At 45.1% G+C, this 27,358-nt stretch overlaps 1 protein-coding gene across 3 annotated transcripts in view; it reads right to left on the bottom strand.

Moving 5' to 3' along the window:
* Positions 1-27,358, bottom strand: part of CUNH22orf23 (chromosome unknown C22orf23 homolog) — a 95,440-nt gene that overhangs the window by 55,944 nt on the left and 12,138 nt on the right. For all 3 annotated transcript variants that reach the window (XM_077452384.1, XM_077452386.1, XM_077452387.1), the window contains exon 2: positions 19,691-19,800. In XM_077452384.1, the coding sequence (XP_077308510.1) occupies positions 19,691-19,800 (110 nt within the window). The remainder of the gene's footprint in view (positions 1-19,690; positions 19,801-27,358) is intronic.

The following is a 27,358-nucleotide window of genomic DNA, read 5'->3' as shown; positions in this document are numbered from 1 at the left end:
TATGAGCACAAACATCCATAAGCAAATTAATGTAAATTTGTAGCACAGTTGGCAACATTAAAAAAATAATAATTTAGGGACACTTTTTTGGAGAAAGCCAGTGTACGCCGAGTGATATGCAAATTAGGGGTGGAGCATTCATTTTGTAGGTCTGGCTTATCTGTAAAAATATGTTCTGCGCTAAGCACGCCGTGATATAAAATAGTCATGGTTTAAATTCCGCTATACATTGGGTGTGGCTTAAAGGGGTGTGGCTAAATAGAGTCTGCTTACATCCCTCTGTCCATAGGGATGCATGGACCTTCCCATCATCTCTACCTGAGCAGAAAGCCATGGATAGCTACTCACAGGTGCTGTCATTTACACTAGCACTAATTGCATGTGGGAATGTAGCCTTGTTCAATGACCTCCGCTTTGAGCTCCAGCACTGCAGCAGCCACTAAACAGAGGACTGCACAGACATAGCAGCTAGCTGCAGCACACAGGGCACACAGTGCCTACTCCCTGCCTGCAGTCTTAGACAGCTCCCTTCCCCCCAACACTCTCCCCTTTCCTGACATTTCTTGATACCTTTCCTCAACACCGGAACAATAAATCCTCCTGCCATCAACTGCTGCCATCATCTTACTGCCTTAAACAAATTGCCAGCTATCAAGTCAGCTTACAACCCCTTTGAAGCAATGGCATGCTTCCATGCCGGGCGCAATCTCCAAGGCCAGCCACACCCCTATCCTGCCCACTCAAACTGTAGGAAAAAACAAGGGGGAGGAAAGCCCTGCCTAGATGATGTTCCCACAGTCCCTATGAGTGTCTGAAGCTACTGGGGTAGGAGATTCGGCAGGAATGTGCAGCATGTCTATTCATATGGGCAAACTCCCGATGTCCATGACGGAGTCAAATTTTTGGGATTCTGCCCGAGACAAGCTCTGTGTGGGACATCTGTCTAATTTCAGACAATCCGTGACTGTTGGCCAACTATGTAGTAGTTCAAATGTGCTTTTTTTAGACACACTAATAATATAGAGGAGAGTAGGATTCAAACAGAACTTTGCGCTACAATCAACTCTTATGCCGCGTACACACAACCAGACTTTACGGCAGACTAGGTCCGATGGTCTTCCCGAGGGACTTTCAGCGGAGTTCTGACGGACTTCCCGAATGAATGGACTTGCCGACACACAAATGGACTAAGTCAGTTCGAAAGTCCGTTAGTTTTGAAAGTGATGATGTAAGACGGTACTAAAAAGGAAGTTCAATAGCCAGTAGCCAATAGCTTCCCTTGCGTCGTATTTGGTCCGTCGGACCAGCACACAGAGGAACGGTTTTCCTGATAGGAATTTAGTCCGTTGGACAGATTTGAAACATGTTCTATTTCTAGGTCCGTCTGATTTTTTAAATGAAAAATTATCGTATTAGCCCACAAACGATCGGAATGTCCGACGGACTGATTTCGTCAGACCTAGTCTGCCAGAAAGTCCAGTCGTGTGTACGCGGCATTAGGCTACATTCTCATCTAAGCGTCACGTTTTTAAGCATTTTTTTTACTTTTTTGGAGCAGAATTTGCAACTTTTGTCAGGAGTTTTTCAACTAAAAGGTGTGGAATGCTACAGAAAAAGGGGTGGATAACTGCAGTATGAGCAGAAAATGCGACAAAACTCATATCGCGCTTTTCAGGCATTTTGTCTATGGGGACATAAATGCTCAGTTCAGCCTGAAAAGTAGCTCATGTACTTTTTTGAGCAACGGCTGTTTTTCTACAAACAACAGGACGCTCAGATGTGAACAAGGGCTGAAAACAATAGGTTTTTGCTTGTTAAGCATTTTTAAGCTTTGAGCTACAAGCTACAAAACAGTCACGTGTGAATGAGGTTTGACAGTTTTCACCCCACACGTGTTTTCAGGTCAGTTCTGAGGAGTTGTCTAAGGATTGTTGGTGATGATCTGAAATGTATTAAATGGTTACAAGAGATGGCTAATGAATGTAAAAAATTAGGGTATCCCAAATATATGATTGCTACTGAACTGCTCTTACATTAGCAGACAGAAGGGGGATCTGGGATTTAAAGTGTAACTTTAGTCAGAAAATGAAGTCCTGATAGATCACTTCAGGATGGCCCCTTCTGTGGGTACAGCTATGTAAAACATTAAAAATAAGTGCCTCTACTGTTTAAACTGTCTCACTTTGGTTAGTTGCCCTCCATTCTCAGTACTGTGCCAAAAATCTGAGAATTTCGGGTCCATCCACACTGGCTTAAAAATCTCTGCTTCTACAGGAGTTTTGTGTTTTGCCCGTAGAAGCAGCTGAATGTTATCCTATGTGTCCATGCATATTAGGATGTTTGAAGGTATATTTTATGCTCAGCATTTAGAGACTGATGGGGATCCGATTTCTGGAGGATGGCAGTCGACTGTAAATGGACAGGCGGTCTGTTTACATCCGATCGTACATAGAGGAGAGTGGGCTGTGTCTGCTCTGCATAGGCAAAGAGGACACAGACCAGCCACCCGCCTGCTCAGCGGGGATCAGCGGACAGCTTCCCCGTTCAGCATGCGAACTTCAACAGAGCCTGCCCCATGTGGAAGGAGCCTAAAGCGAAATTTCACTCTCTCAATCAACATAGATTTTTTTTAATCATTATGACGCTATCATTAGTAAACAGATAGTAATGTATATAATACTTGTTGTAAATAGTGATGGACGAACTTCGACGGGACGTTTCGCGAACGCGGACCGCGAACGCGGCCGATAGTTCGCGAACCGTAACGTTCGTGGCGGGCCTTATTGACTTCAATGGGAGGCGAACTTTTCAAACCTACAGGTCAAATTTGCAGCCACAAAATAATTACTAGCTGCGCAAACATAGTCCCACCACATGGCCAATGACATAACACATGTATGAGGTGAATCTGGGATTGACAACTACAAGCATTCTTTTTTTATATGTGAAATTGTGACAATTCAGGACTGTGGAGCGCATTAAGGCAATGGAGGAGAGGGAAGGTCAGGGTAGGCAAAGAAGAGGGTGCAGGAGATGATCACCAGCAGTGTGACATACAGCAATGACACCTGCACCGTGATAGAGTGATCTGACACCAGCACCGTGATAGAGAGCACTGACATCAGCAGCGTGACATAAAGCACTGACACCAGCACCGTGATGTACAGCACTGACACCAGCACCGTGATAGAGAGCACTGACATCAGCAGCGTGACATATAGCAATGACACCTGCACCGTGATAGAGTGATCTGACACCAGCACCGTGATAGAGAGCACTGACATCAGCAGCATGACATAAAGCACTGACACCAGCACCGTGATAGAGAGCACTGACATCAGCAGCGTGACATACAGCAATGACACCTGCACCGTGATAGAGTGATCTGACACCAGCACCGTGATAGAGAGCACTGACATCAGCAGCGTGACATAAAGCACTGACACCAGCACCGTGATATACAGCACTGACACCAGCACCGTGATATACAGCACTGACACCTGCACCGTAAGCAGCCCCAGGAGGAAGTCAGCATAGCACAGGGATGGTGGGAGCCACTCATAATGAGCACAGCACAGGGATGGTGGGAGCCCCTCATAATATGCACAGCAGAGGTACAGCCCCAGGAGGAATTCAGCACAGCACAGGGATGGTGGGAGCCCCTCATAATAAGCAGCCCCAGGAGGATGTCAGCATAGCACAGGGATGGTGGGAGCCCCTCATAATAAGCAGCCCCAGGAGGAAGTCAGCACAGCACAGGGATGGTGGGAGCCCCTCATAATGAGCATAGCACAGGGATGGTGGGAGCCCCTCATAATGAGCATAGCACAGGGATGGTGGGAGCCCCTCATAATATGCACAGCAGAGGTACAGCCCCAGGAGGAAGTCAACACAGCACAGGGATGGTGGGAGCCCCTCATAATAAGCAGCCCCAGGAGGATGTCAGCATAGCACAGGGATGGTGGGAGCCCCTCATAATAAGCAGCCACAGGAGGATGTCAGCATAGCACAGGGATGGTGGGAGCCCTTCATAATAAGCAGCCCCAGGAGGAAGTCAGCACAGCACAGGGATGGTGGGAGCCCCTCATAATGAGCATAGCACAGGGATGGTGGGAGCCCCTCATAATATGCACAGCAAAGGTACAGCCCCAGGAGGAAGTCAGCACAGCACAGGGATGGTGGGAGCCCCTCATAATGAGCATAGCACAGGGATGGTGGGAGCCCCTCATAATATGCACAGCAGAGGTACAGCCCCAGGAGGAAGTCAGCACAGCACAGGGATGGTGGGAGCCCCTCATAATAAGCAGCCCCAGGAGGAAGTCAGCACAGCACAGGGATGGTGGGAGCCCCTCATAATAAGCAGCCCCAGTAGAAATATGACACCGCTCAACCTCTTCAAACAGGAGGGTACGGGCATATAGTACGGTATGCTTTTTTTGGACAAGGAAGTGAGCCAAATGAAGAAAGAAGGTCTGTGTGCTCGATTAAAAAAATCGTTTATAGACATATACATGGTCTACTGGTCACATGTGTTGAATTCCTCCGAGATCCATGCCTCATTCATTTTTAGAAATGTGATATAGTTAACACTGTCGTGAGCTAGGCGAGTACGCTTATCGGTCACGATCCCCCCTGCTGTGCTGAACGTCCTTTTGGACAGGACACTGGACGAGGGGCAAGCCAACAGTTCGATTGCAAATTGGGCAAGCTCTGGCCAGAGGTCAAGCCTGCCCACCCAGTAGTCCAGGGGTTCATCATTCCTCAGAGCGTCCACATCGGCCGTTAACCCGATGTAGTTGGACACCTGACAGTCTAGGCGTTCCCTGATGCTAGATCCGGATGACACCTGTCGATGGGTCAGCTAAAAGAATGACCTCATATCCGAAGTCACCAACACATCTTCAAACCGGCCTCTTCTTGCAGGCGCTGTTGGATTGGTACCCGCAACTCCTTCTCTGGGACTGGGAATTGATCCTCTGCCAGCGCACGCAAAAGCAGAATGCAGCATTTCTCGAAGCAAGGCCTGGAAGTGCTCCATTCTGACAGCCCTCTGTGACGGCGGTAATATTTCCGCCATTTTGTGTTTGTACCGGGGGTCTAAGTACGTTGCCACCCAGTACTGGTCCTTGACCGTTATGCTTTTTATACGGGGGTCCCTATTAAAACACTGAAGCATGAAGGCCCCCATTTGCACTAAACTGGAAGCAGTGTGGTGGCCTGGCTCCTGCTCATCATCCAGGATAATGTCATCCTCTTCATTCTCCTCTCCCCATCCACGCACAACAACAGGGATCCCAGAAAGGTTTAAAGCATGCTCTTCTTGCTCCTCCTCATCCGTCCCGGCACCATCCTCCTCTGACTCCTCTTCAGACTCCTGTTTTTCACTTGTCTCAGATAGAGTAGCCCCCCCCTGGGAATTCATCCAGCATTGCGACTTCCTCATCTTCCCGCTCCTGCTCCTCCACAGCTTGATCAATGACACGACGCAATGCACGCTCCATAAAGAAGGCATAAGGTACCATGTCACTGATGGCGCCATGGCTGCGACTGACCAGTTTGGTGATCTCCTCAAATGGGCGCAGAAGTCTGCATGCGTCGAGCATGAGCAGCCACTGGCGCGGTGAAAAAAACCCCAGCTCCCCAGAACCTGTTCTACCGCAGAGTTCATACAGGTAGACGTGAACTGCACGTTTCTGCTGGTGCAGCCAATTAAGCATATAGAAGGTTGAGTTCCATCGCGTCGGGCAATCGCAAATAAGACGTCTGACCGGCAGATTGTGTCGCCGCTGAATGTCAGCAAGGCGAGCCATGGCCGTGTAAGATCTTCTGAAATGGGCCGAGATTTTCCTTGCCTGCCGCAAGACGTCCTGGACCCCAGGGTATTTGACAACGAATCGCTGCACGACCAAGTTTAAGATGTGTGCCATGCATGGCACGTGCGTAATTTTGCCCTGTTTCAATGCACTAAGCAGATTGGCACCGTTGTCACACACCACTTTACCAACTGTCAAATTGAGCGGTGTTAGCCACTGATCTGCCTGTGAACGCAAATCTGAAAGGAGTGCCGGGCCAGTGTGGCTCTTGGCTTCCAGGCACAACAGACGCAGCACGGGTGCCACGGGTTACATGCTTGACGGCCGTCAGAAGGTTCACCCAGTGGGCAGTAAAAATGATATACCTTCCCTGCCCGTGTTTGCTAGACCACGTGTCTGTGGTCAGATGTATCTTGGCACCGACACTGTGTGCCAGAGATACATTCACTTGCCACTGAACATGGCCATATAGCTCTGGGATGCCCTTCTGTGAGAAATACTTCCTTCCTGGGACCTTCCATTGTGGTGTTCCAATGGGCACAAATTTTCGAAAGGCCTCTGAGTCCACCAGTTTATATGGCAGTAGTTGGCGGGCTATCAGTTCTGACAAGCCAGCCGTCAACTGTTGGGCAAGAGGGTTATCCGGCGTCATCATTTTTTTACGCTCGAACATTAGGCCCACGGAAGCCTGCCTTTTTGCAGAAAAACGTGAACTTGGCGTGATGGAAGGTGGAGTGGAGGACAATTGTGAGGAGAAGGAGAAGTAGAAGACGAGGCTGGACGGTGAGAGCCTGGAGTGTGGTTTTGTGTGTTCCGTTGCTCCCACTGGGTCCGGTGATGGCTGCTCATGTGCCTTCTTAAGGCGGTCGTCCCTAGGTGAGTGTTGGGCTTACCGCGACTAATGCGTTGACTGCAAAGATTGAAAATGGCAACGCTATTGTCAGCAGCGGACACGTTAAAAAAAGCCCACACTGCAGAGCCATGTGCTGGCATCCTGGGAGCGCCAGATGTGACCGTACATGGTTGATGACTCGCTCCTGATACATTAGCAGTCTGCTTTGTCCCTCCTGTGCAATGTAAGTTATTCCTGCTTCTCCTCTCTATCTGCTGGTCCATATCTCCCTCTGAACTCCCCTCCTCTTCCTCTCTTGTGGGCACCCACGTGACATCACTAGACACGTCATCATCGACGTCACCTTCACCACCGCTATAAGTAGAGATCTCGGAGTAGGCAGCAACACCGGGGACCAACCTCCTCCTTGGGCTGATCTGGGTACTGTCGTTAGACTGCTGAGTGGCGGTTGTTGCTACCTCCTCTTCCTGATCCAATGCCAAGAGTGGCTGCACATCAGAAATGTCTTGATATGGATCGTAAAATAATTCCTGTGACTCAAGCGGAAGGTATGTGGTGGTGGTGGTGGTGGTGTTGGTGGTGGTAGTGTCTTTGGGGGTGCACATAGCAGAGAGTGAAGAAGAGGGTGCAGATCGAGAGGACGTGGAGGGTGCAGAAGAGTAAGGCTGAGTGAGCCACTCAACCAAGTCTGGTGCGTCCTTTATAGTAATTGAACGCACCTTCTGCAACTTCCCACTTTGGCTCAAGCCTGTTGCTCCTGCCCTACCCCTACCACCCCTGCGGAAGGGCCTGCCTCTTCCTCTGCCTGTCATTTTTTAAATGACCATGTGACAAAACTCTCAGTCCCTATACTGATAAAGGACTGCTGCAGAATAGGGCAGCAGTCAGCAGTAGTGCACCTCAACCCTATATATTGTGGACCTATACCAGTCCTTAAGGAATAGCAGACTGTACCTCACTCAACCCTATGTACTGTAGTACCCTATACCTTACCAGTCCTTATAAGGACCTTTGTGGAACTAGTAGGTTGTGAATGATTAGCAGACTGTACCTCAGTCCCTATACTGATAAAGGACTACTGCAGCAGAAGGGCAGCAGTCAGCAGTAGTGCACCTCAACCCTATATATTGTGGACCTATACCAGTCCTTAAGGAATAGCAGACTGTACCTCACTCAACCCTATGTACTATAGTACCCTATACCTTACCAGTCCTTATAAGGACCTTTGTGGAACTAGTAGGTTGTGAATGATTAGCAGACTGTACCTCAGTCCCTATACTGATAAAGGACTGATGCAGCAGAAGGGCAGCAGTCAGCAGTAGTGCACCTCAACCCTATATATTGTGGACCTATACCAGTCCTTAAGGAATAGCAGACTGTACCTCACTCAACCCTATGTACTGTAGTACCCTATACCTTACCAGTCCTTATAAGGACCTTTGTGGAACTAGTAGGTTGTGAATGATTAGCAGACTGTGCCTCAGTCCCTATACTGATAAAGGACTGCTGCAGCAGAAGGGCAGCAGTCAGCAGTAGTGCACCTCAACCCTATATATTGTGGACCTATATCAGTCCTTAAGGAATAGCAGACTGTACCTCACTTAACCCTATGTACTGTAGTACCCTATACCTTACCAGTCCTTATAAGGACATTTGTGGAACTAGTAGGTTGTGAATGATTAGCAGACTGTACCTCAGTCCCTATACTGATAAAGGACTACTGCAGCAGAAGGGCAGCAGTCAGCAGTAGTGCACCTCAACCCTATATATTGTGGACATATACCAGTCCTTAAGGAATTGCAGACTTTACCTCACTCAACCCTATGTACTGTAGTAACCTATATCTTACCAGTCCTTATAAGGACATTTGTGGAACTAGTAGGTTGTGAATGATTAGCAGACTGTATCTCAGTCCCTATACTCATAAAGGACTACTGCAGCAGAAGGGCAGCAGTCAAGTACAATATTCTTTCTATATTTGGAAGAAAGAATATTTTACGTGTACAAGCCTATTACCATACCAGTCCTGAAAAGGACTTTTGTGGACCCAATAGTAACAGCTAATGATTAAACTGACTGTCCCTGCTGCACACAGCGTCCTGTCCCTCTCTCTACACTGACAAAAGACAGGCTGCTGCAACAATCACTAGCACAGCAGTGCCTCAAACCTATATCCTGAACTACACCTAACACCTATACCATACCAGTCCTGAAAAGAACTTTTGTGGACCTAATAGCTAGCGATTTGGGTCACTGCAGTCTCTCCCTGCTCCACACAGCAACCTCTCCCTATAGTGGCATACGAAAGAATGTAAAATGGCCGCCGGATCGGGTCTATTTATAAGTTAGGGGGAATGTCCAAGTGTCCATGTGCTGTAATGTCTCAATTGGCTGTCCTGTACCCCATGATGGATGTGTCATCATAGGTCAAAGTTCTTTTACACAGTAAACACGGAAGTCCGCTGGGCGAACGGCGGCAATAGTCCGCCGATTGGGCTGAACCGCGAACAGCCGAAATTCGCCGCGAAACGACTGCCGGGTGAACCGTTTGGCCATCCCTAGTTGTAAACTTTTTTTTTTTTAGATTTGCTCAATTACTTCCTGGTTTCCAGGCCTAAGCAAAGGATGTCATACATCCCAAGAGTCTTTAACCACTTCAGCTCCGGACCAATAAACACCTTAAGGACCAGAGGTCTTTTTCCAATTTCGCACTGTGCTGCTTTAACTGGTAATTGCGCGGTCATGCAATATTGCACCCAAACGAAATTTGCGCCCTTTTCTTCCCACAAATAGAGCTTTCTTTTGATGGTATTTGATTGCCTCTGCGATTTTTTGTTTTTTTGCGATATAAATGGAAAAAGAGCGAAAATTTTGAAAAAAAAAAGATATTTTCTTCTTTTTGTTATAAGAAAAATCGAATAAACTAAATTTTAGTCATACATTGAGGGCAAAATTTATTCAGCCACATGTCTTTAGTAAAAAAAAATGTCAATAAGCGTATATTTTTTGGTTTGCGCAAAAGTTATAGCGTCTACAAACTAGAGTACATTTTCTGGAATTTACACAGCTTTTAATTTATGACTGCCTATCTCATTTCTTGAGGTGCTAAAATGGCAGGGCAGTACAACCCCCCCCCAAATGACCCCATTTTGGAAAGTAGACACCCCAAGGAAATTGCTGATGGGTATGTTGAGCCCATTGAATATTTATTTTTTTTTGTCCTAAGGGATTGAATAATGACAAAAAAAAATAAAAAATTTTTTTTACAAAAAGTTGTCACTAAATGATATATTGCTCACACATGCCATGGTTATATGTGGAATTGCACCCCAAAATATATTCCGCTACTTCTCCCGAGTATGGGGATACCACATGTGTGGGACTTTTTGGGAGTCTAGTTGCGCACGGCACCCCGAAAATCAATCACCACCTTCAGGGTGCAAATTTTTGATTTAACTCCTCACTACCTATCACAGTTTCGAAGGCCATAAAATGCCAAAATAGCACAAAACTCCCCAAAATGACCCCATTTTGGAAAGAAGACACCCCAACCTATTTAATGAGAGGCATGTTGAGTCCATGGAATATTTTATATTTTGCCACAAGTTGCGGGAATATTACAAACTTTTTTTTTTTGCACAAAGTTGTCACTAAATGATATATTGCTCACACATGCTATGGGCATATGTGAAATGACACCCCAAAATACATTCTGCTGCTTCTCCTGAGTACAGGGATACCACATGTGTGGGACTTTTTGGGAGCCTAGCCGCGTACGGGACCCTGAAATCCAAGCACCGCCTTCAGGATTTCTAAGGGCATACATTTTTTATTTTACTCCTCACTACCTATCACAGTTTTGAAGGCCATAAAATGCCAAGATGGCACAAAACCCCCCCAAATGACCCCATTTTGGAAAGTAGACACCCCAAGCTATTTGCTGAGGGCCATGTTGAGACCATTGAATATTTTTTTTTTGTCCCAAGGGATTGAATAATGGCAAAAAATAAAAATTTTTTTTTTTTACAAAAAGTTGTCACTAAATGATATATTGCTCACACATGCCATGGTTATATGTGGAATTGCACCCCAAAATATATTCCGCTACTTCTCCCGAGTATGGGGATACCACATGTGTGGGACTTTTTGGGAGTCTAGTCGCGCACGGCACCCCGAAAATCAATCACCACCTTCAGGGTGCAAATTTTTGATTTAACTCCTCACTACCTATCACAGTTTCGAAGGCCATAAAATGCCAAAATAGCACAAAACTCCCCAAAATGACCCCATTTTGGAAAGAAGACACCCCAACCTATTTAATGAGAGGCATGTTGAGTCCATGGAATATTTTATATTTTGCCACAAGTTGCGGGAATATTACAAACTTTTTTTTTTTGCACCAAGTTGTCACTAAATGATATATTGCTCACACATGCTATGGGCATATGTGAAATGACACCCCAAAATACATTCTGCTGCTTCTCCTGAGTACAGGGATACCACATGTGTGGGACTTTTTGGGAGCCTAGCCGCGTACGGGACCCCGAAATCCAAGCACCGCCTTCAGGATTTCTAAGGGCATACATTTTTTATTTTACTCCTCACTACCTATCACAGTTTTGAAGGCCATAAAATGCCAAGATGGCACAAAACCCCCCCAAATGACCCCATTTTGGAAAGTAGACACCCCAAGCTATTTGCTGAGGGCCATGTTGAGACCATTGAATATTTTTTTTTTGTCCCAAGGGATTGAATAATGGCAAAAAATAAAAAAAAAATTTTTTTACAAAAAGTTGTCACTAAATGATATATTGCTCACACATGCCATGGTTATATGTGGAATTGCACCCCAAAATATATTCCGCTACTTCTCCCGAGTATGGGGATACCACATGTGTGGGACTTTTTGGGAGTCTATTCGCGCACGGCACCCCGAAAACCAATCACCACCTTCAGGATTTCTAAGGGTGCAAATTTTTGATTTAACTCCTCACTACCTATCACAGTTTCGAAGGCCATAAAATGCCATAATAGCACAAAACCCCCCAAAATGACCCCATTTTGGAAAGTAGACACCCCAAGCTATTTACTGAGAGGCATGTTGAGTCCATGGAATATTTTATATTTTGCCAAAAGTTGCGGGAATATTACAAACTTTTTTTTTTTTGCACAAAGTTGTCACTAAATGATATATTGCTCACACATGCTATGGGCAGAAGTCAAATTACACCCCAAAATAAATTCTGCTGCTTCTCCCGAGTACGGGGATACCACATGTGGGGGACTTTTTGGGAGCCTAGCCACGTACGGGACCCCGAAAACCAAGCACCGCCTTCCGGATTTAAATATAAAATGCTACCAAAAAAACTGTTAGCGATCGCAGGGATCAGGCCTGACTCTGCGATCGCTGCAGTTATGTGTTTAGTGTTTTATAAGTGACAGTGATCGATCGATACTGCACTTGGGTGGGCTGGGCAGAGGGGCAAAACGCAGGTGCTAGCAGGTATCTGGGCTGATCCCGCTAACAATGCATTTTTTTGGAACCCTAAACTGCTGGGGATGCTAGTATAGATCTGATCAGATCAGATATTGATCTGTTCAGATTCTATACCACTACGGGAGGTGTATGCTTTGCGCGTGGGTGTTAGCGGTACTGGCACTAACCTAGCGCTGCCTGGGGCGACGCAGACCCTGACCCTAAAACCTAATTGATATCACCCGCCAGGGGGATCAGGAGGTTAAACCTTTATTGGGTAATAAATGGTGGGTGCCCTGATGCTATAAAAAGCAAACTAACCAGAGTCACCCGTAACACTTATACGGTGATCAGTGGTGAAAGGGTTAACTAAGGGCAATCAGGGGGTTCAAATTTTTATTAGGTAGTATATGGGGGTCCCTGGCGCTATATAAAAACCTGACGGGGAACCTAAATAACTAACTGGCTAACCAGCGTCACCAGTGACACTTATACTGTGATTGCTGGTGAAAGGGTTAACTAGGGGCAATCAGGGGGTTAAAACCATTATTGGGTAGTATATCGGGGTACCTAGCGCTATAAAAACCTGGTGGTGAACCTAAAAAAATAACTAGCTACCTAGCGACAGTAGCGACACTGATGCAGCGATCAGAAAAATTATCGCTTAGTGACACTGGCAAAAGGGGGTGAAAGGGTTAACTAGGGGCAATCCGGATGTGAAAACCATTATTGGGTAGTATATCGGGGTACCTAGCGATATAAAAACCTGGCGGTGAACCTAAAAAAATAACTAGCTACCTAGCGACAGTAGCGACACTGATGCAGCGATCAGAAAAATGATCGCTTAGTGACACTGGCAAAAGGGGGTGAAAGGGTTAACTAGGGGCAATCAGGATGTTAAAACCATTATTGGGTAGTATATCGGGGTACCTAGCGCTATAAAAACCTGGCGGTGAACCTAAAAAAATAACTAGCTACCTAGCGACAGTAGCGACACTGATGCAGCGATCAGAAAAATGATTGCTTAGTGACACTGGCAAAAGGGGGTGAAAGGGTTAACTAGGGGCAATCAGGATGTTAAAACCATTATTGGGTAGTATATCGGGGTACCTAGCGATATAAAAACCTGGCGGTGAACCTAAAAAAATAACTAGCTACCTAGCGACAGTAGCGACACTGATGCAGCGATCAGAAAAATGATCGCTTAGTGACACTGGCAAAAGGGGGTGAAAGGGTTAACTAGGGGCAATCAGGATGTTAAAACCATTATTGGGTAGTATATCGGGGTACCTAGCGCTATAAAAACCTGGCTGTGAACCTAAAAAAATAACTAGCTACCTAGCGACAGTAGCGACACTGATGCAGCGATCAGAAAAATGATCGCTTAGTGACACTGGCAAAAGGGGGTGAAAGGGTTAACTAGGGGCAATCAGGATGTTAAAACCATTATTGGGTAGTATATCGGGGTACCTAGCGCTATAAAAACCTGGCGGTGAACCTAAAAAAATAACTAGCTACCTAGCGACAGTAGCGACACTGATGCAGCGATCAGAAAAATGATCGCTTAGTGACACTGGCAAAAGGGGGTGAAAGGGTTAACTAGGGGCAATCAGGATGTTAAAACCATTATTGGGTAGTATATCGGGGTACCTAGCGATATAAAAACCTGGCGGTGAACCTAAAAAAATAACTAGCTACCTAGCGACAGTAGCGACACTGATGCAGCGATCAGAAAAATGATCGCTTAGTGACACTGGCAAAAGGGGGTGAAAGGGTTAACTAGGGGCAATCAGGATGTTAAAACCATTATTGGGTAGTATATCGGGGTATCTAGCGCTCTAAAAACCTGGCAGTGAACCTAAAAAAATAACTAGCTACCTAGCGACAGTAGCGACACTGATGCAGCGATCAGAAAAATGATCGCTTAGTGACAGTGGCAAAAGGGGGTGAAAGGGTTAACTAGGGGCAATCAGGATGTTAAAACCATTATTGGGTAGTATATCGGGGTACCTAGCGATATAAAAACCTGGCGGTGAACCTAAAAAAATAACTAGCTACCTAGCGACACTAGCGACACTAGCGACACTGATGCAGCGATCAGAAAAATGATCGCTTAGTGACACTGGCAAAAGGGGGTGAAAGGGTTAACTAGGGGCAATCAGGATGTTAAAACCATTATTGGGTAGTATATCGGGGTACCTAGCGCTCTAAAAACCTGGCGGTGAACCTAAAAAAATAACTAGCTACCTAGCGACAGTAGCGACACTGATGCAGCGATCAGAAAAATGATCGCTTAGTGACAGTGGCAAAAGGGGGTGAAAGGGTTAACTAGGGGCAATCAGGATGTTAAAACCATTATTGGGTAGTATATCGGGGTACCTAGCGATATAAAAACCTGGCGGTGAACCTAAAAAAATAACTAGCTACCTAGCGACACTAGCGACACTGATGCAGCGATCAGAAAAATTATCGCTTAGTGACACTGGCAAAAGGGGGTGAAAGGGTTAACTCTAGGGGCAATCAGGGGGTTAAATCTTTATTGGGGGGTGATAGGGGGCTACCCTGGACCTAACACTAACTGCCATGACAGTTTTTACTTTTACAACTGACACTGAATGCATTGATCAGTAAAGAAATGATCAATGCAATCAGTGACACTGTGACGGGGGGGGGGAGGGGGATCGGGGGGCGATCGGGGGGGGGTTTGTGTACCTACGTGTACCTATGTGTCAGTGTAGTGTTTTGGTGCACTTACTTTGTGTCTTCTCCTCGTAGTCCGGTCAAAAAGACCGCCCCGAGGAGAATGACATCACTTCCTCCTTCCTGTGTAAACAATACACAGTGGGAGGAAGTTCGTCATTGGCCAGGAGCGATCGAGAGGGGGTGGCCAGAAACCAACGGCCATCCCCTCATCACGGATCGCTGCCGGAGGGAAATGGACCGCCGTAGCCAGCGGGAGGGGGTCCGATCGGACCCCCCACCCGCTGGAAGGCAGGCACGTACATCTACGTGCTTGTGCCTGCCTGTGCCATTCTGATGACGTAGAATGGCAATACGGCGGTCCTTAAGTGGTTAAGAGGGGTTTTCTCAGCCCATGCTTGAGATAAGGCGGATGGATTTCAGGAACTAAATGCTACATTAATCATCTGCCCTTACTCAAAATGGCCGTGGCCAGAAATCCTAAGTTGGAGTTTTCCACAGTGATTTCTCAGCAAAATAAAGCATGGAGAGATGGATGGATGTGTGTGTTTGCTTTGAATATTAACAATGAATTACAATGTCAATATCATTTTTGGTTTGTGGTGTTCAGATAGTGTAGTTCCCCTTAGGTATTTCTCTGTGATTACACTAATATTAAGGCTTAACTATGAACACTAAAATGAGAGACCACTTTGGTAGTGCAGGTGTTTTTTGACCATGGCAGTGAAACTGGTTCATTTTGAATGTTTAGGACGGTTTCTTGGCAGCACTGGGGAGTTTCCTGTTGGTAACATTTATCTTAATGCAGTTCACATGCTTGTGCACATAGTTGAGCTTGGGAATATAGGGAAACTGTGCCTTGCTTACTCACATATCTGTGTGGTTACCATTTTGACCTCATTAAGGAATAAATAAAAGATTTCTAATTTTAGTAACTTCACAGTATCACATCCCATGTTTTCAGGGCATGTTATAGCAGTGACTGTGGACCCTGTTTAATTCCGATACCCTTTATAGAGGGAGAGACAGACATGTAATATAATGCATACATTCCACTACTTCTGTCTACTTCTCTGGTGGAATAGAGCATGTTTTATATCCTTCCCCCAGCACATGTACCTCCCTTCCAAATATCTATGGAAACAGTGAGGTGGCCCCTCTGGTACAAAGAGCTAGCATTCCTGTAGTATCTTACATTGTTCTGCATCAATGCAATTTTACACCTTCAGTAAGCATGCCCCCATCTTCTTCTCTGCTGTTCCCCTCAGTATTCAGTCTTCCATATAAGCTCTCCTTTGCAGAAGAATACCTTTTATCCACACAGGCAGCTTTTCACACCTCATCGCCTCTCACTATTACGTCCTCCCCTCTTAGGGCCTGTGCTAAAGGGCTTTGGCTCATGTTGATGACATTGAGCTTGATTTACTAAAAAGGGTGAGTGCAAAATCTGGTGCAGTTGTGCATTGTAGCCAATCAGCTTCTGTTCTGGAAATGTTATAGATAGGCAACTCCTATCCTCACATTGATTAGTGTTTCCAAATTAATAACTACTGCAGTAGGAAACAGATACAAAAGATACACTCAGCATCTTTCCGTATAACTGTTCTGCTTTATTTTAACGCAATTAAAGTTTTTTTTTTTTTACACATGATTACGTAGGTATCACATCAATATTACAATTGTACTTTAATGGTAAGAAAGGGGGTAACATAGGCAGGCTAATTCTAATCAGGACTTGAAAGAATGCAAACATGTACTGAAAACATTATTAGTGCCATATAGTGCAATACATACAAAATAGAATACAATTATCTTATTTATCGGCGTATAACACACACTTTTTTTCCCATGAAAATAGAGGGTAAACACTGCCTGCATGTTGTATACCGTCCATATTTTTTTTTACCAACGGGGGCAGGGATTGGGCGGTCCACCCCAAGTGCAACACATTGGGGGTGTCAGGCCGGATGCCCCGCCTCTCCTGGCCCTGGGACAGCGCTGCCAGCATACTTTAAAGTTAAAAAAAATGAATGCCAGTCCTTTGTCATAAACTGCTCCTCCTGTGTCACTCTAAACGTATATCGAAACCTCTAAATACCTCAATTAACAATGCTCTTTCTGGCCGCTCTCCTCCTTCCACTCCACCTCCTCTTCGAGTGTTGCTTTTGATTGGAGGAGGAGAGCGGTCATGTGACTGTCACTGAAACATCAGAGGAGAGCAGTCACATGGCCGGGTCCATGAAAGAGTGCCTTTATTGAGGTATTTAGAAGCTTTGATTTACAATGAGAGAGACACAGGAGGAGCAGTGTATGAGAAGGGGCTGGCATTGATGTTTTCCCACTTTAGAGTATGCTGGCAGTGCTGTCCCAGGAGACTGGGGGTCTCCTGGGAGTGCAGGGGATTTTATAATGACGGCTGTGTGATGTGCAGGGAAAGGGGTCTGTACTATGCAGGGGCTCTGTGTACTGTACAGCGGGTCTGTGTAATGTGGAGGGGGCTCCTGAAGCTTCCCTCTTAAAATTAGGGTGCGTGTTATACCTCGATGAATACAGTATATACAGAACTTACAAATTTCCTATATAGCTTCTAACTTCAGTTTGTTCAACTAAGCTTTTTTTTTTTTAAAGAAAAAATGGAAGCTGATGGTTTCTATGCAGAGCTACACCAGATTTTGCACTTACTGTCCACCATAATACCCTCTGCACTCCTGCCCTGCATGTACTCTCTGCCATCATACCTCCACCCTCTGTACTCCGCTCCTGGAGATACTGCCTGCTGTATTACTTTCTAGACGCCTCTCATACAAGTACTGCCCATCATCATAACCATCACACTCCTCTCCAGAACATATCGCCTTCTGATATACCCAAGCCATCATGCCATTCACATTCTTCCCCTGCACATACTGTCGGTCTTCATACCCTCACTATCATAACCTTTGCACTCCTTCTCTGCACACACTGCCCAAGTTCATACCTTCTGTACACTTCTGCACATACAGCCCACCATCATATCCCCACTGTTATATCCTTCTTACTCTTCTCCACATACTGCCCATCATAATATTTGCACTTTTCTCCCCCCTTCCTTGAACATACTGCCTACCATAATACCTCTGCTTTCCTATTGTGGAGAAACTGTCTGCCTTAATAACCTCTGCACTCCTTTCATGCACATACTGCCCACCACTATACTTTTCACTAGCCCCTCCTGGACATATTGTCTGCCTTTATACCCTCCCCATCATACCGTCCACAATCCTACCCTGCACATACTGCCCACTGTTCTGCTCTCTGCACTCCTCTCCTACACTGCCCACTATCACACCTTATACACTTTTCCCCTACACATACCCTCTATGTCTCTCCCTTGCACATACAGCCTCTTCCCATACCCTATGCATGACTTCAAATCTCATACCATCCACATACAGGTCACTTTTATACCTTTTGCATTCCTCCCTTGCGTATGATGCCCTTTCTCATACCCTATGCACATACTGCCTGCTCTTATACCCTCCACATCATTCTCCTCTACATGCTGCCAGCACGTATACCCTTCTCACTCTTCTCCTGCGCATACAGCCCACTGTCATGCCCTCTGCACTCCCCACCTGCACATACTGCTCTCTTTTATACCCTCTGCACTCTTCCCCTACACATACAGTACTATTTGCTGTTATAGCCTTCATACTCCTCCTCTTAACATACTATTTGCCTTTATGTCCTCTGCACTTCACTGCACATATTCTTCAATATCGTACCCTCCACAAGTCCCCCATGCAGATACTGCTTGCTATGTCATGCTTTCTGCACTTCTCCTCTACACATACTGCACCACCATGACACTTCTTCAGCATTGCCTGTTCTGGAACTTTTGCTAGTTTCACAGAAAGCATACTGCACCCTTTTCTTTTTTCACCAAGAATAGCCTTTAGTAAGGTAAATAATCCACAAATCTAAGTAGCAGGGGTAGTGAAAACTAATGCTGATGATTAAACACATCTAGTTTTGAAAGTCATGTAGGTCAGTGGTTCTCAGCCTTTATTCTCAAGTACGCCCAACAAGCCATGTTTGCAGGTTTTCCATTATCTTGCAGAGGTGCTTTAAATCAGAGTCAATGGCTTGGTATTTTGGACAGCTATTTTATCTAAGAAAAATTCCCAAAACATGGCTGGTTGGGGGTACTTGAGGACTGAGGTTGAGAGCCACTGATGTAGGTTATATTGTGTTTTTCCCAATGCTTATGTTAAATAGGATGTATATAGAAAAGTATAGGTATTACAACTCTCAGCATTAAAGTGGATGTAAACCCTCACATATACCCGGTGAAGTGAACAGCCTCAGATGACACACAGGGATGAAACAAATCTCCCTACATAAGTTTTACATGTATATCTGCTGTCTTCAGCTTTATATATTCTTTAGAAATTTCAGATGTGTTAGGAGATTTTCTCTTCCTGGTTAGCACTATAGTGAAGCCTGGGCATACAGCTAAGACAGCTGATTGGAGGAAAGGCACACACCCCCTCCCCTCATAGGTACAGACTTTCAGTCCTGTTCCTTGAACTATTCAGGGCTCTGCTAATCTATTTATAGCATCCTCCCCAACACAAAACTTTGGCTGCTTTTATCTCCTGTGTCTGAGAACTTGTCAGGAGTTCTCATGCTGATAATAAAAGAACGGGGCAGGAGAAAGCTATGGAACATCGTGCTTTGAAGAGAGATAAGGAAACACTGCAGATATATGTGCCCAGCTCAAATTTCATGAATCAGGTTTACATCCACTTTAAGTTTAGTCCCAACAACAATGAAATTGACAGCCATTTACTAAATATATAACATCACCTTTCAACAGGTCCTGAGTTTCTTTGCTGTACTGAGTTGGTTTTCGACTGTTCCAGAAACCAGTACCCAACGGCACTTGAACATTTCCATCCTGTCTTGACATAGCGATGCTATGAAAATCAGAACAAAGTCAATTATTCAGCTCTTTAATCCTCAAACGACATGTTGCAGCCTGTGTGCTAACTATGTTTTCCATACTAATATATTGCTATTTTTAAACAAAGTAATGCTGGCCACACATTATACAAATTTCCTTTAGATTTACCAAAACCATATAATATGAGATGAAACCTAAACACGTTCAATTTGTATGAAATGAGGAAGGCCTTTGCACTACATAGTTGAAGGTAAATCTAAAGGAAATTGAATATGAAAACTGTATGTATGGCCAGCTTAACAGTTTAGCTGTATAGCAGACACCATAAAGTGCTTGAACTTACCGTACACATTTATTCAGTATCAGACCCCTAGGCTTTCACACTGCGGGGCTTTACAGGCGCTACAGCCCTAAAAATGGCGCCTGTAAAGAGCCTCTCCTGTCTCTGCAGTGTGAAAGACCGAGGGCTTTCACACTGAAGTGGTGCGCTTGCAGGATGGTAAAAAAGTCCCACAAGCCGCATCTTTGCAGCGCTGTACGAGCGGTGTATACACTGCTTCAAAAGTGCCCCTGCCCATTGAAATCAATGGGACAGCGCCACCAAACCATTGGCAAAGCGCAGCTGCTGCCACTTCAATAACAGGCACTTTCGCCCTTCCTGCCCAGGACAATTTTCAGCTTTCAGCGTTGTCGCACTTTCAACCACAATTGCACAGTCATACAGTGTACCCAAACTAAATTCTTTTAATTTTCTTCCCACAAATAGAGCTTTCTTTTGGTGGTATTTGATCACCTCTGGGTTTTTATCTTTTGCTAAACAAACTAAAAAAGCCCGACATTTTTGAGAAAAAAAAAAGTTTTACTTAGTTTCTGTCATAAAATTTTGCTTTCTCCTTCACTGACGGGCACTGATGAGGCAGCACTGATGAGGCAGCACTGATGGGCACCGATAGGCGGCACTGATATGCAGCACTGATAGACGTGACAGGTGTTACTGGGCACTGACTGGCATTGTGGTGGGCTCTGATTGGCACTGTGGTGGGTACTGGGAGACTTTATTGAGGGGCACTGACTGGCTGCTATTGGACACTGATTGGCAGCTGATTGGCACATGTAATGGGGGCTGTGCTGATATGTGCTGATTATCAGCACAGACCACCCTCTGACAGGGAGAGCCGCCAATCGGCTCTCCCTGTCAGTGCGTACCAAGGAATGTTATTTACTGGCATTTACTGGTTCAGGCGACAACCAGCTGTGATTTGTCACAACTGATCACGTGGTAAGAAGCCTCTGTCAGAGGCTTCTTACCATGATCTGAGATGCAGCGTGTCAGACTGACACACTGCACTCATGATTGCTGCGCTGTGCGTCCCCGCAGGTGCGCACCGGTATGTTATCCTGCTGGACGTCATATGACACCCAGTCAGGATAACAGAAACAATTCCTGGCCGTCAATCTGCTATAGGCCGGGAGGGAAGTGGTTAAGGACATGGCGGCCGGCTTCCCGGCCCCCTCCTTAGCATCCAGCAATATACAGTGTGTTTACAGTGAGTTTAAAGAGAGAAAAAAAACGAAATAAATGTAAAACGCAAAATGCATGAAAACTGCATGCAAAAACGCATAAAAAACTATGGTTTAAAAACGCAAAACGCACTGCAAAACGTGCCTGAAAAATGCATCAAGCGCATCCGCATAGATGTGAACCTAGCCTTAATGGTATATTTAAACAGATAAAAAGAAGGAAATAATAGAGTGGAGGTTCTCTCTCCTTGGGTATAAATTGGATCATCTAGAAACCGGAAGTGATGTCCTTGATGACGCCCTGGAGGAGGGGCGAAATGCGTTGACGCATTTGCGGTTTTACAACCAACAGCGTTTTTTTTGTCGAGCCTGGTGGATATCTTAGCTGCCCCAAAGACCAATATTTGGAGACCTTAGAAAGGAGATTCAGAGACCCATCTTCCCAACGTCAGGCACAAGTGTGTTTGACCCCCAGACTGCAAAGCTAAGGGTCCATTTTTTCTGGTGAGTGGAGATACAAGAGGGGAGTATGGCACCATCTGGCACAGCATGTTTACAAGAAGCACCTCAGCACCTTTTTAGCTCTTTTTGGAGCACCGAGCACTTTATACGTTTTGTAAAGGTTTTTGTTTTTTGTCACATAAATAATTTTTGTCATTGTATTATTCTAAACTGCAAACGCTGTGTTATTTGGATTTGGATTTGGATTTGAGGTGATTTAGCACTTGGTGGACAGCAGCTGCAGGTTGTTTATCTTATTTCACTTTTATTCATTTTTGGTTCTTTACACAAATTAACACATAGCGCAAGTTTTTATTTGTTTTTATAATAATTAGGAATACACCGATATATCGGCCACCAACAATGATCAGCCTAAACATAGGGTTATCTGCATTTTGCCGATAGAAATAAGGTCCCAACAATGGCCACCAAAAACGCACGTGATTTTGCTGTGGTTTTACAGCAATCCTGAATTTTTGGCTTCGGTCCAAAATGTTATTTCAGTGCACCACTAGATATAAGTTGACTGTTGACAGTAATTGTCAAGGCTCCTCTTTTTTTTCCATGGATAATGAGGTTTATACTTACCTGCTCTGCAAGAATATTAGTGGTCCATAGACACACACAGCACAGCTTGGACCCACCCCCCACGCCCTCCTGACAGGATTTAACTGACAGCAGCAGGAGGCAATGGCTCCCACTGCTCTCAATTTTGTCCTGTGAAAAGAGGAACAGAGACCAGCAAATGGGCACAGCGCTGGATTGAGAGAAAGCTCAGGTAAGTATTTGAGGGGGGGACAGCATATGGACTTTATTTTTTACCTTAATGCAGGTAATGCATTACAGTAAAAAAAAAAAGTTACAAAACACTACTTAATGCAGTTATGTATTAATATAAAATACATTAAAAGGGAGCTCCAATCATATTTCTGAAAACTGAAAGTCAGCAGCTACAAAAACTGTAACTGCTGACTTTTACTAAACAGACACTCACCTGTCCCATGATCCAGTGCTGTACTCACCCCAGCCGTTTTTATCACTGAGCTTCGGTCTCTGGTGCCAGCATCTTAACTGTGAGCACCCAGCTGTGACAGCTTGCGGCTGGCTGCCCAATTTGTGAATGGTCCTGCAGTCTTTTGGGACATCTGACGTGTCCCAGGCGACTGCGAGGAGGGAGGGGAACTAGGGGATCCGAACAGAAGTGGGAGCAGGTACTTATCAAAACCAGGTCACGCCCCACCCCCCCCAATAAAAATGTGCTAAATATTGCAGAGGAGGAGGAACTTTAAGTTGGAACTGACAGCCCGTTCACACCTGAACGTTTTGTAGCCCTACGCCTGAAGCTACAAAACGCTGGAGGGGAAAAAATCCATTATTCTCAATGGAGATGGTTCACATCTCCACTCCATGTCGCCTGAAGCCCTACGCCTGAAGCGCAAACAAGTTCCGGACCCTTTTTTGTTGCGCGAATTGGGCTGATTTGGGCGTTTTCATTCCCATAGAAACTAATGGAAACGCTCGATTCGAGCGTTTAGCGCGACAACGAGCGTTTCTACGGGCGTTTTGACGCTGTATCTGCTCAAGAAAAAATAAGCAGATGAAAAATATTTTTCCTATTGGCTGAAAAAAAACGCTGAAGTTAAAAAACGCTCGTTGTCGCGCGTTGTAGTGTGACAAAACGCTCGTTGTCGCGCGACAAAACGCCGGTAAAAACGTTCAAACACGCTACGCTCAGGTGTGAATGCAGCCTAAAGTTGCACACAAGAATACTCAGTTTTGTGAAGCAAGAATGCATTGTTTTTTGTATTATATATATAAAAACATTTTTTCGCCTTACTTCGTATGTTGTTCTCCCTGCCCTGTGCTCATCCTGTAAACTCTTTGTATGATGTTTCTAAGGATGTGTGCGCCCTCTAGTGTTACAGCAATGTAGCGTAGAGTATATCACAGTACTCTGTGGCTGCCTTTAATCTAACTCTGGAGGGCAGTAAAAAGGTGTTCATGCCACAGAAAAATGCCTGTGGGTTTGCCTTTAGTAATAGGATCACCAGCACAAGGATAGTAAATATATAAAAGTGATTACAATTTTGGACATTACAGAAGCATTTGCAACAATATATTTTGATTTATGTTCAAAGTCCAGCTTTTTAAAACTAAATAAGTAAATGTACTCATATTTTCAGGAAAACAATGTGCATTTATTATAATTTTTTTAATTATTTTTTGCATAGAAGCCTGCAAAGATCTGCATTTGCAATCAGTGGATCACTGGCTCCTGCGGCTCTTTCTGCAGCTTCTGGTCTGTATCGGAGTACGGACCTTCGGTTACAGGACTGCGGGAAGTGTCAATGAACTACTATTTCAGTGATCACTGCATTTGTTTTCCACTGATAAATATGCCATGGTAGAAGACTGGACAGATTCCTGTGAATAAATGGTGTGCCTGTGCAGGTGGAACAAAACAGAGCTGCACAAAATGTAAAAAGTGACAGGAGTCACTGGGGAGAAGGACCCAGGCCCAGTTTTCAGACTTGGGGGCAGTACTATGACCGAATCAGGTATGCTGCACTGCACATAAGCTAGAAGGGAATATGGTGGCTGATGTGTATAGTGATGGGATGAGCTTAGGCTGGGTTCACACTAGAGCACAGAACGGCTCACAGCAGGGGTCCGGTGCATCTCCATTCACTGTTTCAGGTCTGATTTTAGCATGAATTTTTTTGCTGAATTCTGACCTGAAATGGACCAAAAGACGCACAGGAGTCCTGTGCAATTCGCACTGGAGCCAGGGCTGGGGTACCATGGGGACAGCAGCAGGATGATGGTGGCTATGTTCTATGCTGATTGGTTGCTATATATAGGTTAATGCACTAAATTGGTGCTTTTATTGAATAAAATTGATGAACATGTGGAAATCCTATTATACAGTATATCCTGCTGAACGTGTCAAAATTCAAACCACCTATGGTCGGCCTAAGGAGGCACTTTTCCACTGACCACCAATATAGAGGGACCCTTCTCTACCAGAGAAAGAGGTCTCTGATGCCCTGACCATCAATGTAAGAGGTCAATCACCACTTTAATCACAATAATTACTGTAATCACAATGTAAGAGGTCAATCAATCATCACTGGCCACCAAGGCAATAGGTCCCTTCTCCAATGGACTCCAGTGTAAGGGGGTCCTTCTCCACTGGCCACCAAGGTAAGGGGATCTTTCTCCACCAGGGAAAGAGGTCCTTTCCACACTGACCATCAATGTAAGAGGTCTCTTCACCACTGGACACCAAGGTAATAGGTCCCTTCTCCAATGGACTCCAGTGTAAGGGGATACTTCTTCACTGACCACCAAGGTAAGGGGACCGTTCTCCACCAAACACCAAAGTAAGAGATCATTTCCCCACTGACAATGAATTTAAAAAGATTCTTCCTTACTGGAGCCCCAATGTAAGGGTAACGCAAGAATGGAGGAACTATTCCTAATTGTACTGCACAATCATCCCCTGGTATTCATTAAAACATGTCAAGAGTTATATGTGGAGGGACTTTTAAGGTGCATACACAGAAAAACTAGTATCCATACAATAAAAATATAAAATCATCAAAGTTTATTGTACAAAATTCCATAAAACAGAAGAAAACATTTTACGGTTGACAAAAAGTGCTTAGTCCTCATAGAACTGTGTATATAAAAACACTCTATATTCCACATGACCTTATAAATACCAACAGATCGTATGTAATACATGACAACAGCTTTATGGATAACCAACATGTGTTAATAAACTTCTGCAGGGGATAGAGTATATACAGGGCACCCGGAAAGTATTCACAGCGCTGCACTTTTTCCACATTTTGTTATGTTACAGCCTTATTCCAAAATTGATTCAATTCATTATTTTCCTCAAAATTCTACAAACAATACCCCATAATGACAATGTGAAAGAAGTATCTTTGCAAATTTATAAAAAAAAAAAAAAAAAAAAAAAATCACAAGTATTCACAGCATTTGCTCAATACTTTGTTGAAGCCCCTTTGGAACCAATTACAGCTTCAAGTCTTTTTGAGTATGATGCTACACGCTAGGCACACCTATTTTTGGACAGTTTCTCCCATTCGTCTTTTTAGGACCTCTCAAGCTCCATCAGGTTGGCTGGGGAGTGTCGGTGCACAGCCATTTTCAGATCTCTCCAGAGATGTTCAATTGGGTTCAAATCTGGGCTCTGGCTGGGCCACGCAAGGACATTCACAGAGTTGTCCCGTAGCCATGCCTTTGTTAACTTGGCTGTGTGCTTAGGGTTGTTGTATGGTTGGAAGATGAACCTTTTATCCCAGTCTGAGTTCAAGAGCACTCTGGAGCAAGTTTTCATCAAGGATGTCTCTGTACATTGCTGCATTTATCTTTCCCTCAATCCTGACTAGTCTCCCAGTTCCTGCTGCTGAAAAACATCCCACAGCATAATGCTGCCACCACCATGCTTCACTGTATGGAGGGTATTGGTGAAGTGATGAGTGATGCCTGGTTTCCTCCAGACATGACGCTTGCAATTCAGGCCATAGAGTTAAATCTTTGTTTCATCAAACCGGAGAATTTTGTTTCTCATGGTCTGAGAGTCCTTCAGATGCCTTTTGGCAAACTCCAGCCAGTCTGTCATGTGCCTTTTACTGAGGAGTGGCTTCCACCTGGCCACTCTACCATACAGACCTGATTCGTGGAGTGCTGCAGAGATGGTTGTTCTTCTGGAAGGTTTGCCTCTCTCCACAGAGAAATGCTAGAGCTCTGTCACAGTGACCACTGGGTTCTTGCTCACCTCCCTGACTAAAGCCCTTCTCCCCCAATCACTCAGTTTGGCTGTGTGGCCCGATCTATTTAGAGTCCTGGTGGTTCCAAACTTCTTCCATTTATGGATGATGGGGGCCAATGTGCTCATTGAGACCTTCAATGCTGCAGACATTTTTCTGTGCCTTGATACAATCCTGTCTGAGGTCTACAGACAATTCCTTGGACTTCATGGCTTGGTTTGTGTTCCGACATGCACTGTTAACTGTGGGACCTTATATAGACAGGTGTGTGCCTTTCCAAATCATGTCCAATCAACTGAATTTACCACAGGTGGACTCCAATCAAGTTGTAGAAACATCTTAACCACTTGAGGTCCAGGCCATAGCCGAATGACGGCTACAGCGCGGAGCTCAATTTCCGGGAGGCCGTCATAGGATGTCCTCCCCTGTGCACACTCCCTGCAGGGCACGGGGAGCGCGCTGTGATCACTGAGTCACAGAGACTCGGCTGATCACCAATCCTAGTAAGGGGCCGGTCCTGGCCCCTTAGCATGTGTTCAGCTGTCAGCCAATGACAGCTGATCACATGATGTAAACAAAAGCTCGGTGGTCATTTTTTTTCTCCTCACGCTGACAGCATGAGTAGAAAAAAAAGCCGATCACTGGCTTATGTTAAAGGGACATCTGTCCCGAAGCGGAAGGAGGCACATCTGCCTCCTCTGTTCCATTTAGTACCCCCGCCAGTGCCACCTGTCATTGTGCCCATAG

This window comes from Lithobates pipiens, unplaced genomic scaffold (assembly GCF_037356315.1).
Source record: "Lithobates pipiens isolate NorthernLeopardFrog02 unplaced genomic scaffold, aLitPip1_a1.2 Scaffold_23, whole genome shotgun sequence".
NCBI classification, from domain to species: domain Eukaryota; kingdom Metazoa; phylum Chordata; class Amphibia; order Anura; family Ranidae; genus Lithobates; species Lithobates pipiens.
This window is presented reverse-complemented; position numbering and strand designations above follow the sequence as displayed.